The sequence below is a fragment of the Helicoverpa zea genome, chromosome 30 (genome assembly GCF_022581195.2).
Source record: "Helicoverpa zea isolate HzStark_Cry1AcR chromosome 30, ilHelZeax1.1, whole genome shotgun sequence".
NCBI classification, from domain to species: Eukaryota; Metazoa; Arthropoda; class Insecta; order Lepidoptera; family Noctuidae; genus Helicoverpa; species Helicoverpa zea.
Genome location: NC_061481.1, coordinates 6,166,454 through 6,180,357, shown reverse-complemented (window position 1 = coordinate 6,180,357; position 13,904 = coordinate 6,166,454). Strand labels below are relative to the sequence as shown.

The following is a 13,904-nucleotide window of genomic DNA, read 5'->3' as shown; positions in this document are numbered from 1 at the left end:
TGGTTAGAATGCTGTCAGACTTACTTGCTTCTGACTTACCCGTAGATGAATAATTAATATTTTTCTCATTTCAGAAGCAGACCATTCTACTGGAGGACTGGATCAGGTCGACGTACTTAGTTTCAGCGCGGAGACAGTCTAACGCCCTGACACGTAGCATGCATGTCACATACAGCGACCTACCGCTGCCGGGAGATCCTCTGCGACAATGAAGAACCAAATGGTCCATTAGATGAACTGTTCATCATGAACATTACATGAATTTTATAAGAAAGACATGTGTTGCTGGCTTGCTGGGGAGTTTGTTGCGCCACTTCTTCCCAGTAATCACTCAGAGACAGAGACAGCCCCAAAAACGCCCACCCTTCCACCACTTATTGGTGAAATAATATACTACTGCTGTTTGTCAATAGATGGCGCTGTTTGCAATATTGAATTTGTTTTTAAATTCGCGCTCTCGAGATGGTCAATATAAATGCGCATATATTGTGTTGTAAATTGTATTTTATAGTTTTAGCGTTAATTGTGCTAGAATATTGTAATATTACGAAATTATGTTGTGCAGTCTAGGGAACGTTTTAAATGTGTGCCTATAAAGATAGAGATAGATTTATTAGCAAAATATATATGTATAATGTCCCAGCTATTAATTATTGTAACAATGATTCCCAGTATTGTAATATCTGTGGATGTACTTAATTTATTTGTTTTCACCAGATTCCACTCTGCTTTGTATAATTATCTTTTACAAATAAAACCTAACTGTAAGTAGGATTGTAGGTTTTAAAATAAAAGTTGTAAATGCCAGTAATATATAGTTTTATTTCACAAAATATAATTCTTATAATGGTTTACACAGTAGGTAAAAGTGTGTAAAAAAGTAATCAATATTTAACTTAGATTAGAAAATTTATTCATAGTAACATTCAAAACATTAGTGAGGTATAAAAGTCCGCTTAATTAATATACTGAGTAATAACAATAAGTGTTCTTTTCTGCATTTGAGTTTTAATTGATACTGGATGAGCCTCGCTGGAGAAATTGCTGGCGTTACTGCAAACTCCGTTGAAGTCCCCGTTGAAACCCCGTGACCCTCAATATGAGTGAAAAAGACAAACTTACCTGAGAAACAGGGAAGTGGACAGGAAGGCAGTCTGCCAACGACGGGGCACTCGAATGCCGGCCGGCCAGCGGGACACTTTCTCTGCACTTGTTTCGTATTGTCTTTTCACGAGTCCGGGTGATCGAGGCACTAACAGACAGCACTTCTAGCGAGGCTTTTCATGGGTTTTTCTTATTTTTATCGCGCGACGAACCGCGGGCGATACCAATTTTTTGACTTTCCCAAAGAGAAGTGAAAACAAAAGCGAAACCCGTCATGGCAGGAAGAATAAAAAAGATAGGAATGAGGATATGACCATGAAGTCTGAACAGATACTATTCTCAAAATATCAGCTGATGCCGATTGCAGTAACAGATGTTTTTCGATTAAAGATTAGAATTTGGCAAAATTCTATCTGCAATCTTAAATGGATGGTTCGTAATAAGTTTTATTGAATACTAGCTTCTGCCAGCGGTTTCACCCGCATCCCGTGGGAACCTCTGCACGAACCCGGATAAAAAGTAGCCTATAGCCTTCCTCGATAAGTGGGCTATCTAACACCGAAAGAATTGTTCAAATCGGACCAGTAGTTCCTGAGATTATCGCGTTCAAACAAACAAACTCTTCAGCTTTATAATATTAGTATAGACTAGCCGTTTTCCCGCGGTTTCACCCGCGTCCCGTGGTAACTACTGCCCGCACCGGGATAAAATATAGCCTATGTTACTCGTGGATAATGTAGCTTTCGAATGGTGAAATAATTTTAAAAAACGGTCCAGTAGTTTTTGAGCCTATTCATTACAACCAAACAAAGTTTTCCTCTTTATAATATTAGTATAGAAGTCTAGCGGAATATTCTGGAACTATTCACTTACTGCTTGTAATAACTAAGCAATGGCATAGACACAAGCGCCGCATCTATTGTACTTCGCCTGTTGCCAATGTATATCTTTCTTTTGATTTGCTTACTACAGAAAGGAATTTAACAAGTCAATGTAAAATTCCCATCTCTAGCAAGGAAAACAACAGATAGAATATTGAAAGGGTGCAGTGAATGCAGTATCTAAGCGGTAGGTTGTGGCGGCAGTTCCGACAGAGGAATGATGGCGGGCGGCGTCTTGCTGTCACATGAGCAGTAGCAGTTCTTACCGGCGGGACCCTTCGGCAGCAGCAGAATCTTCAGACGCATGTTGCTCTCTAAAGCGTTCATTATTTCTGTAACAATAACAAAATGGTTGACATTCATGATCAAATCATCATCATCACATTAATTGATTTTAAGTACATTCGCTAAATTCCTCTCAAACTTGTATTTTTGGTCAATTGTATTGGTAAACCCTCTAAATTAGAGCCTTAGGATGCTTACATAAAGAAACAGGTTGCCGGTACAGACAAACCTGTACGGGTAGGTACCGATCAGTGCAGGTATAATATTCTAAAGAAACAGGTACCTAACCTGTTTCTTTATAAGTGAGTCAATAGGATTGTATTGAAATATTATACCTGCACTGATCGGTACCTACCCGTACAGGTTTGTCTGTACCGGCAACCTGTTTCGTTATGTAAGCACCCTTAGATACAGGCTTTGCCAAGTTTGGGTCTAATGTATATCGGGTGTGTCGTACCTGTCTCAGGTGAATCCGCGGGCGGAAGCTAATAATAAATCGAACTATTTAGGTTGCTATTACCTAGATGGCGCCACATAGCGGCCTGGCGCTGTACGGCCTGTGCGTACTGTTTATTTGGAATGGACGACTGTTTAGTCTGCAGTGTCCAGGGTACTCTAAAGATACGGCAGTAAGCCGCTTCGATCCAAAAAGGTTTCATATAACACCTGTAGATTGCTGCGACCGACTTCATGCAGTCGCGGCATGTGCGGTCCGTAGATGCAGTCAGCAGTAAGAATTCAAAACGTAAGTACCTTAAGGCACTTGTCTCACCGGCAACGATTAACGAGTAACGAGTAGAGCTAGAACTAGAAACGAGTTAGCGAGACGCGGGGAGCGAGTGCGTAGTTCCGATATTTGTGTAGCTCGGCTATAAGCGAGTGCGCGAGTGAGGCGGGCGAGTACTCGCATCACTCGCTCGCTAGATACGCACTGTAGAGAAATGACCACTGGTTGCTCTCTCGGCGTGAGTTCTAAACGCTTGGCGAGTGTCGCCGAGCGAGTGTTATCTTCCATAGATTTTGTCGCTCAGCGACAAACTAGTGAAGCGAGTGCTCGCCGGCAGTGTGAACAGTCAGCGATCAACTATTTGTATATGCATCTCTTTTATTCACACGGAAAGTATATCTATTGTACGTTTCTTGAGCGAGAAAATAGCCGATAGTTAGTAGTTTTCTCGTCTTTGGTGGGACAACTGCCTAAAGGTGGGTCGTTACTGTAACTACTCACCCACCCAAAACAAAAATGTGAAAGACTGCCAAGTTCGATAATATGGGAATGCTTCGCCTATAAAAGAAGTGAGATCTGAATAAGTACCAAGTTCCATACACATACCTCAGTTAAAAATAGTTACTTTTTAATGATGTTACTTGGAAAGTTTTCATACACCTTGTTATAAACCTACTAAACGCAATGAATCAAGTATTTAATTTTCTATTAAAACTTGCCAAGTAACATCATTAAAAAGTAACTATTTTTAACTGAGGTATGTGTATGGAACTTGGTACTTATTCAGATCTCACTTCTTTTATAGGCGAAGCATTCCCATATTATCGAACTTGGCAGTCTTTCACATTTTTGTTTTGGGTGGGATTTCATTTATTTTTGTAAGGTTGTTTATTTTATTTTTTTCTTATGATTAAGTTAGTTAAGGAAATGGTTCATTTATACTATCTTTTAGATTTTTAAATATGCACTATGCTTCTTACAAAGAAATGAACTAGATTAACTAAATGGACTAGATTTACCAACTGACTGACATGACGTTATCATTTATTATGTTCGTGGATCAAAGTTACACATTCGTTATTTTCGAAAGTGATTCACACTTTGCCGTTTTCAGATTTTTACTTTACTTTGACTAAATACAAACCTTTGTACCATTCGAAGGTATATTATATAAATATAGATTTTAGTTCGTTTTAGTTCCTTAGGGGTATAAAGGAGATGGCCAAAAAAAAACCCAGAGTCGACAGAAACTTCGTATGTATGGTTGGATTCAGTATAATGTGTAGATTCCAAAAAGTATTTCATATCATCTAAAAACCATGGGGTTCTCTTTTTACAAGGTTTTTTCGATGACGATTTTAGTACATAAAAAGCTTAACTTTTCTGATTGCTGTTCATTAGAAGTTGTGCATAGGGTAAAAACTTTACACTCAGGTGTGTGTCTGTTAGCATTATACAAGAGTGAAGGTTTAGAGCTGACCTGATGATGGAGAAGAGAGAAGGTTAAGGGAACTCGGCAATGGTAAATATCAACTACCTCGTGTTTGGGCTTATATTATTCGTATTGAGAAGAACTTTTCACTAATGCGAATAGTGACTAAAAAGCTAAAAATAAAAAAAAAATAAAATTTTTTTTATTTACCTTTGCCAGTTCAGAATGTTACCTACATATAATAGGGAAACCTCTTCAAGTAGGTAAGGTCGGTACTTAATCGTATCTGGAGTGGTTCATGTGAATAGTGCAATGGGTGGGGGTCAAACTCAAGACCTTTTAATAACCAGGCAAACTCTGTAACTATGTTGATATTACTATTGGCATGTATAATGTTAATATAGTTTATTTTTATGGTCCTTTATGTAAATAATCTCTAAAATCAACATAACCTATGTTTGCGAAAATATGATATAGCTCCTATACCCCATGGATTTCAGGCTAGAATTTTTGGCACCATCAAAGGTCTATCATAATGAACCCATTGGTACCCATTTCGTTGCTGTCGATTCTGGGTTTTTTTACTATGAAAATTTGGCCATCTCCTTTACACCGGGTATAAAACACCTTCATTATTTTGAAACCGACTCACACTTGGCCATTTTCAGATTTTTTCCTTTACCTTGACATAAAGACCTACCTCCATGCCAAATTTCAAGTCAATACGACCATTGGAAATGGTCTAAGTTTTTGATGAGTTAGTCAGTGAATCAGTCATTCAGTGAGTGTATAGTTAAAATAGCGATTTTCTGACGTCAATATCTCAAGACCTACAATAGGTATATTAATGAAATTTTGTATTTTAGATAAGTGAGGGGGTCTCAACAGATACTAGAAATTTGATATGCGTAAATAAAATAGATTTTGAGTTACAGGGGGGTCGAATTTGGCCCGAAATGGTTCGTGTAATATAACCCACGGCCGGTGTGTCTCTTTTTTTTTGCTCGAACTTGGCGGACACACTGCCGTGTGTCTAGATTTGTCATAATAAATGTGACCGCAGTTTGAGAATGGTTGGGCACACAAATAAAATAATACACTCCATTTACATCGATTGACGAATAGATTTATTTATTTATTACAAGGCACACCAACTATGTATCTACAGTTATTGTTTCACCTGAAATTACACATTTTCTCTTGTGCAAATAAGTTACAGACATGCACACTATTCGTAGAATACAATGCAAATTACGTAGCTTTATTTTTGACATTATTCACACATATCGCTAAAACATATTTAACAAAACAATATCAGATACAAACACACTTTGTTCTTAATAATGTAAAGCTATAAATGTAATAAGGATATCGACATATGGTTAAAATTCAGTTACATTCTATTACTGAATAATCTGCCAATGCTTAGATTCATTTACTGTTTAAAACCACTACAATATAATTCAAGATCAAATCTTTTGTGATAATTAGGACAAAACAAAGAATGCAGGAATTTTACATACATACATTGAAACACTAGAAAAACACACTTTTATAAATGCCGAGCAACACATGTTTAGATTTGCTGTATATAACTACAAAATTAGTTTGGCTAATAGGTAAAATAATACCTACAGATACGTTAAACAATACCAATGAAAACTACGTCTATGACTTCTTTCTATTTTTAAGTTTGTATATAGCTGTAAGTCTTCCAAGCCGTCAGTTGCTCAAAGGTCCATTAAAATTAAAGCTTCATTAAATCTATTGCTATCATTTATTATCTTGTCAAAGAAAGAGACAGCAGTATGTGTGTATTAAAGAAGTAAACATATAATGTAACAGCAATTCACATTAAGTTAAACCAATTGTTGCAATCAATGACACTTTGTTACCTAGTGCCTATGTCACCAACCATGGTCATTTGCCTATATCACATCAGAGGACAGAGAAATCCGATACGGTAAAGCATAAATAGCAAATCTAAAATTGCATTACAATATCATTACAATCACTTTCATTTGCAATACACGTGAAGTCAATCATTCAATATTAAAACGAAATATCCTGACTGCATTAAAAATAGGCAGAAACAAGTTCCACATAGCTATCGGCAACGATGACGCCTGTAACACCGACCTTAAACCCGCTTCGTACAGTACACCGAATGTGTCACAGTAGACAGGGTGTCTCACGATGCACTGTCGTACTTGCGTGGCGAGTCTGTACGCCACGTCTGACACTGTAGTGGACGCGAGTGGAGCCTGTAGCCGGCCTGCGTTTGACAGGGAGCTCGCCACCGAGATCCGTTGTCGCATTTGTTGTTCAACATGACCATGGAAAGTGAACATGAATGTATGTTTCCAAAGGAAATGTATAGTCGAGTCTCCGGCCTTCAATCAATAGGCCAGGATTTTCGATCTAGCGAATGGTGCGCAACACCCCTTGGGGTGAAGATCAGGTTGCCCAGGTTGAGATACCCGGGGGTCCCTCTGGAGGTTCTCGAAGAGTTCCTCAAGTCCAGCAGCTCATACGGTGGGGACATAAGATAGTTGTGGACGAACTTGGGGGGGAGGTTAGCAGCCTCCCCCCTAAAAGATTTATGGTTGCTTTCGATACGTATAGAGAAATGTATGGTCGAGCCTCCGGCCTCCCACAGGAGCCGGAGGTAGCGACCCTTAAATCTTTAAGCCCGAGCGCTCGATCTCCGTCTCCCTCGAGACGGGGGGAAAGCGGGTATCCTAGACCTTTGGCACGAAAATAGGGTTGGGTGTGCACAAGCGGCGCGCCACCCTATGACGGTCAATGCTGACGCAGCGCCGCCGCAGGTAAAGCGGAGGTGGGCCGAGGAGGAGGTGGAGCTCCTAGCCCGGACGGAGGCGCGTCTGGCTAGTGTTGGAGGCAGCGCCATGAACAATGCGCTTATGAGGGAGTTGCCTTCTTTGGGGCGCTCCCTCGAGGCCATAAAAGGGTACCGGAGGAAGGAGTCATATAAGAGTCGAGTACAAGCGTACATAACCGAGATGGCTTCTTCTCAGGTACCACAAGGGGCGGCGGAATCGCCGATAAGGGGCACCCCCAGTAACAGGGCTGCCGAAGGCACGATGCCGGAGCGGCCTTCCGGAAGGGGAGACGCTTCTGAAGACGGTCCTACTTCTGCGACCCTGCAAGACCCTATGACGTTCTCCAGTGCACCAGACCATGCTGGAATTGTGGAAGACCTCCTTGGGGAGGCGGAAGCAAGGAAGGCAAGGGGTGTGGGGGGGAGGAGAGGGAAGTCGCAGCGAAAGCATAAAGGAAGGACACCGGCGCACTATGGGAAAATCGCGTATGTTTCGTCTCAAAACTCCGTATCTCAGTTATTTCAAAACTAAATGATCTGTAATTTTGCACACATATACTTGAAAGTACAAGGTTTAATAAAAAAATAATAATTTAAAAAATTATGTTTATTAATTTATTTAAAAAATAAAACTTAAAAAAATACATGCATTTATAAGAAAAAATATATTTTATTTTTGTAATTTACTTACATTAAATAGAATTAAATATCATTGTATAAACAGTGTCTAACGAGAAAACAATAATATACAAAATTCAACAAGCTCCTACAGATTTTTGTTGACAGCAAGAAGGGACTTGGCTTCATCGAAAAGTTCTTTCGATATTGTTTCTGAGGTATTTCTCAAACTTGATATATATGGATCAGAAGTGTACAATAAGGTATGGAAAACGTCTGTATTGGTAGCCGCTCTTGAACACTTTCTAGAATGATGAAGTCTAAACTTTTTGTAATCCTTGTTGCGGGATTCTTGAGCGTCTTCGGACAATTGTCCGATAGGTAAAATAGCATAGTACTCAATGATTTTTTCTCCGTGAATAAGTATTTTATGTACGGAGGAAGGCATATAATACCAATTATAAATATTTACGTACAGTTGGGCGGTACTATATGCGTATTCACCGAACTTTTTTGAATCAATAGCCATTCCAGATGACATAGTTTGTAGTATAATGTACATTCGTTTTATAAGTTCTACGTCTACACCTGTAATGTTTGCAGAGCAAGAGTAATTCTGAAAAAATCTCCGAGCTGTGTTTCCATCATTACTATTTCCAGTGCCTTGTCGAGGTTTATCGATATGCAGTCCCATTTCCTCCCTAAACCGCTTTTGTACCACTTTTTTCTTTTCGTCTTTGTTTTTTTTATTTTCTGGTGTAGTGGCTGACCACTTTTGGAAAGACAAGTTATAGGAAATGTGTAAAATCATCTCCATGCTTCTAATCCAAGCGTGTAGTGTTGACAGTCCATATTGAAATGAACTTTCATTCACATATCGTGTCCTAACTGCCTCTAAGTTATTCATTTGCCGAGGAGTAGCACCACAAATTGTACAAGAAGCGCTCGAAGGAGTTTCAGTTAAAACTTGTGCTACTTTACCATCAATCATGGTTAAAAATAGGTCTTGAGTAATTTCAATTACTTCACCATTCTTATTTATCATGGAAAGGGACAGGTTTTTAATTTGATTTTTGATATCAGCCACAACAGACGCGGTTTTTTCAGGAGTTTCTTTGGCAAATTCTATTAATATAGGTCGGCAATATCTTACGGATGAGCAAGCTTCATTTTTCCAAATAACGATATTAGTTGTCACATCTATGAGTTTAATGGGTACAAGTGAAGCAATAAAAAGGTTCGCATCTGATATGAAATCGCTTTCTTCGGGCAAAACTTGCTTGTATTCACTTTGCCCTGATGACCCGTCACAACCCCATTTGCAGAATAGTTTCAACTGTCTTAAACCGTTTTTGTAAACTGAACCAATTAGTAATATACGTGCTACAGTATGATCCAATAAGTCCTGCAGATTGACTTTTGCACTTATGTTAGTAATGGTTATGCTCGAATCTGGTGGGTAACACATCTTCTTCGCTTCGGCTAAAGTTGGATAAGAAGGAAACACTGAGCAGTTTTTGTCCGCCAAACAAATTCGAAGTTTCCCATACTGTTCTTTGTTAAGGTCTAAGTCAATAAATGTCCGTAGTGCTTCTTCCTTTGTAAAAGGTGTAACGTCTTCAGGGTTCTCAGTTATGAATTTAAGAAACTTTTTCTTATCATTTTTTGGCGCAGTTCGTATAATATTAACAATAGTGGCCTCCTCGGTCTCACCCATAGACCGCAACTCCTGAGTATTATGCATTGAGCACACACTCCAATCCGTACTCTTGTATTAATTGCATGTTTTTTCGTTTCTTTGTTTTTTCTGAAGATGCTTCGTATGGTTTCGATGGTCTGCCACCTGCACTGCTTCCAGATGTATTAGGGTCATTAACTGTGACTCGACACTCCAGTGGAACACGAAATTCACCATTTAACCAGTCGACGTTCTTACTTTCAAAGCGTTCTCTTTTCCGGGATGCATTTCTCCAGCGTTCGTTACATTAAGACACCAAGTTTCTTTGAATGTAGGAGATCACAGTAGCCATATCGTCTGGTGACAAATTGAAATTTTCATGCAAGTAGTCTTCTATATTATTCCCATTTATCAACAAATTGCACAACTCTCGTTTACTACAAACAAATTCACCCATTATTTTCAAATCAGATAACTTCTGTGAATATTTGAAAATAGGTTTGAACTGCTTTTTAAAAGCAACTGAATTTCTGACGAACAACTGTGGATGTTTCAGGGTTCGCCTTTCTTTTATAGGCCAATTAAATAGTGCTATGTGCAAAAAGATAAGAAACTAATATTTGCATTCTTCCCATAACCAACCTGTTTTTAACTTGACCCTAATAGATAAAGTGACCATATTTTATCATACAAGGTGGTCAAAACAATATCAAAACCACAAATAACTATTAATAATACTCATCACTGTAATGACCATTTTATCAATTTGACACAATAGATAACAGATGATTATGTGAGAAGTAAAAACATATTGGAAAAAAATATTTTTTTTATCTCGCGATATGTTTTGGCACCGTGTCAGAAAAGGCGCAAGTATGCGCAACTTTTTTTTTTCTCCTTGTGTAAACTAATGTATAAAGATCGTAATACAACAAATATCTCGACATCGGCAAACAGCGGCAACCGGGTAAGTCTCATTAAAAAAAAAAGTAACCCGAAAATTATACCATCTTAAACTACATTGGTTAATTTTTATTTATTTATTTATTATACATAATATTATTTACGAAACGTTATGAGGAGATTATAAGCATTTCAAAAATGTATAATACTTATACATTTATATCAAAAACTTTCGAGTAATGTGGCGTTGAATTGTAGTAATGTATTGTGCCAAAATCACATCATTGAACATGGGTTAGCTTTGATGCCTTTTTTTTATACATTATGGTTAGCAAAAAATAATTTAAAAAATATAGAAAAGAAAGCTTATTTATAAGACTAAATTAATTAATTAGTTTTACTCCATAACAATGACTTTCAGGTGAAACGGTTTTGAGACGGCCTTGTATGGGGCTTTCCCATAGTGCGGCGATGGCACAAGCTGCATCAGCACGGTTATCTGCACGCAAGCAGCGCAGAATAGAGTACGCGAGGGTGCAGGAACTCTATAAGACCTGCAGACCAAGAGCAGCTGCGGAGGTCATTGATGGCCATAGCCGGGGGGTAAGACATAGTCTCGCGGAACTGGAAGCTTATTGGCGACCGGAGGCTGTGTCGGATGCCCCCGGACCCACACCGGAGGTTCTACTTGCTTTAAAGCGAATAGAACAGTACGGGGGAGCCCGCGACTTTTCGCAGCTGTGGGTGCCGTTCACCTCGGAAGAGGTGAAGGCATGCCGTGTCGACAATGCGTCGGCTCCGGGCCCTGACGGTATTCTCCCAGGGGCCTGGAATAGAGTTCCGTCTGCAACTCAGACGGAAATATTTAATGCGTGGATGACGGCTAGTGAGGTCCCTGAAAGACTTAGGGGCTGACGAACAGTCTTCGTGCCCAAGACTGAGGTGCCTGCTTGCCCTGGGGAGTATCGGCCGATGCACAGGCACATGCACTCGGTATTGGCGCGCAGGCTGGAGGCATGCTGCCCTCCTGATGCACGACAACGCGGATTTATCCGCGCCGACGGCACACTCGAGAATACGGCTGTGCTGGGAGACTACAGGAAGAAGTTGAAGGCATGCCATGTGACAGTGCTGCGGTGTCGCATACGGCACTTATAGAAGTCCTGAGGGAAAGTGGCCTGTCGGATGGTTTCTGCAACCACGTTGCGAGGTTGTATACCACGTCTGAGACTGTCTTAGATGTGAATGGAATACGCAGCGGTCCTGCAAGAGTCGGACAGGGAGTTCGCCAGGGAGACCCGTTGTCGCCTCTGCTCTTTAACATGGCGATGGACGCTATTCTCGCATCCCTGCCGCTGGGAGTCGGTTATGTGAGTGTGAGCGTGTTTCAGCTCTGGCTTATGCTGATGACCTGTTCCTGCTTGCGGGGTCAAAGGTTGGGATGCAGATGTCCATAGACAGTGTGTGGAGCACTGGCAGGACGATGGGGCTCTTCGTCAGTCATGCGAAAAGCGCTGTTTTGTCGATGGTGCCAGATGGGAAGCGCAAGAAGTTGCATTACCTTAGGAGACCGCACCTTTAAGGTGGGGAAGCGATGGTAGAGGCAGGTGACCTGCGTGGAACGATGGCGCTATCTCGGTGTTGACTTCCGGGCGTCTGGATGCGTGAAGTCAGAGCATGACATCAAAAGTGCCTTGAACAACATCAAAAAGGCACTCCTCAAGCCGATTCCTGCATGGTCTGGTGCTGGGAAACATTACGGATGATAGGTTGAAATTGCTCGACGTCCAGAACCGGAGTGCAGTGAGGGAGTGGTTGAGGCTCCCGAAGGATGTGCCTGTTGGGTACTTCCACGCAGGGACCAAGGACGGCGGCTTGGCGATCCTATCATTGAGGACGTGAATACCGGATCTCATTATTAAGAGGTTCGGTCGCTTGAACTCGTCGCGGTGGTCAGTGGCCAGAGCCGCCGCCAGATCCGAAAGGATCCAGAAGGAACTGAGGTGGGCCGATAGGCAGTTCCTCAAATTCAGCAAGGAAAGCCCCAAGTCTGGGAAGCGGACGACCGCGATGTATTGGCGTGAATGCATCGGTGGATGGCTTCGAATTAAGGGAGTCTCCACGTGTGGCCGCGTCCACGAAGTGGATGCGGGAGCGATGCACGCAGTATACGGGCCGTGGTTTCGTGCAGTTCGTGCACACCCACGTGAATGCGCTCCCGTCTCGGGTGCGTAACTCGCGTGGGCGCAGGGAGGGTATGCTGTCGGAGTTGAACTGCCGTGCAGGTTGCATGGTTAGGGAGACGACGGCACATACCATCCAGCAGTGCCACAGAACGCACGGTGGACGTATAGAGCGCCATAACTGCATTGTGGACGTCGTCAGCTCTGCCATGGTGGACAAAGGGTGGAACGTGCTGAAGGAGCCTCATATCAGGACCTCATTGGGTCTGAGAAAGCCTGACATTGTTGCGTCTAGGAATGGGGTTGGCGTGATAGTGGATGCACAGGTCTCTGGGCAGCGGCCCCTCGATGAGCTTCATCGTGAGAAACGTAGTAAATACGGGAATCATGATGAGCTTGTTGAGAAGGCTGCCTTGTTGGATTTGCCTTGTAAACAGAGCGTCCGTGCCACGTCATGCACTATTTCCTGGCGTGGCGTTTGGAGCCTCGGTTCTTATAAAGAACTGAAGAGCTTGGTCGGGCTGGATGAAGGTGTTTTCTCCGGCATCCCGTCATTGGTGCTAAGAGGTTCTCACATGAACTGGACGAGGTTTAACCGCATGACCACCCGTATTGAGTAGGGCGGGGAGCGAGTGTTCGGGTTCCTGTGGTGTAGGGGCGACGCCGGGCCCATGACATGGTCGAAAGCTCCCATAAGTCTTGACCCGTTTATTTTATGTAACATCTAGACTATGTCGCCTTAAGATCCCACTGGCGCAATGTCTTTCGCTTGGTGGCGGTACGGGGACAGTGGGAGTCCCGCCACAACAATCCATGATGATTACGAAAGTAGTCACTCAGGACGCTGGCAAGTGAATAGGCGTTAAAATAGCCAAATGCCTCGTCATCTAAGTAGTAGTATTAGTGTAGTTATTTTCCGGCTTTTGTATTCGTCGATGTCGAAAATCGGCCCCTCTCTTACTATCTTGTGGCAAGTCCCTCGACAGTGACACCTAGCGTGTAGTGCGAGGAACATTTGTGACAGTAACACTCTATCAGTGCCACAGTGACGTTTATTAGGTATTAGTGTGACAGTGACACTTTGCATCGCGGTGGCGTTTTACTGCGCAGAAAAGGCTGCAGAATTTGACGCCTTGCAGGAGCTCTGACTGGAGGGGGCTGGATGCTTCCCGCCGTTCCCCCTCCTGGGCCAGCGGTTGCCATCTACCCGGCGGAGGATCAACGTGGCGTCATCAAGACGGCTGACGACAC

General features: G+C 41.9%; 1 protein-coding gene across 1 annotated transcript; it reads left to right on the top strand.

The window, feature by feature from the left end:
• Nucleotides 1–7,138: 7,138 nt before the first annotated feature.
• On the top strand, nucleotides 7,139–7,803 carry LOC124644395. The gene has a single exon (XM_047183707.1). The coding sequence runs from the start codon at nucleotides 7,225–7,227 to the stop codon at nucleotides 7,801–7,803; it is 579 nt and encodes a 192-aa protein (XP_047039663.1). The 5' UTR covers nucleotides 7,139–7,224.
• Nucleotides 7,804–13,904: the final 6,101 nt, after the last annotated feature.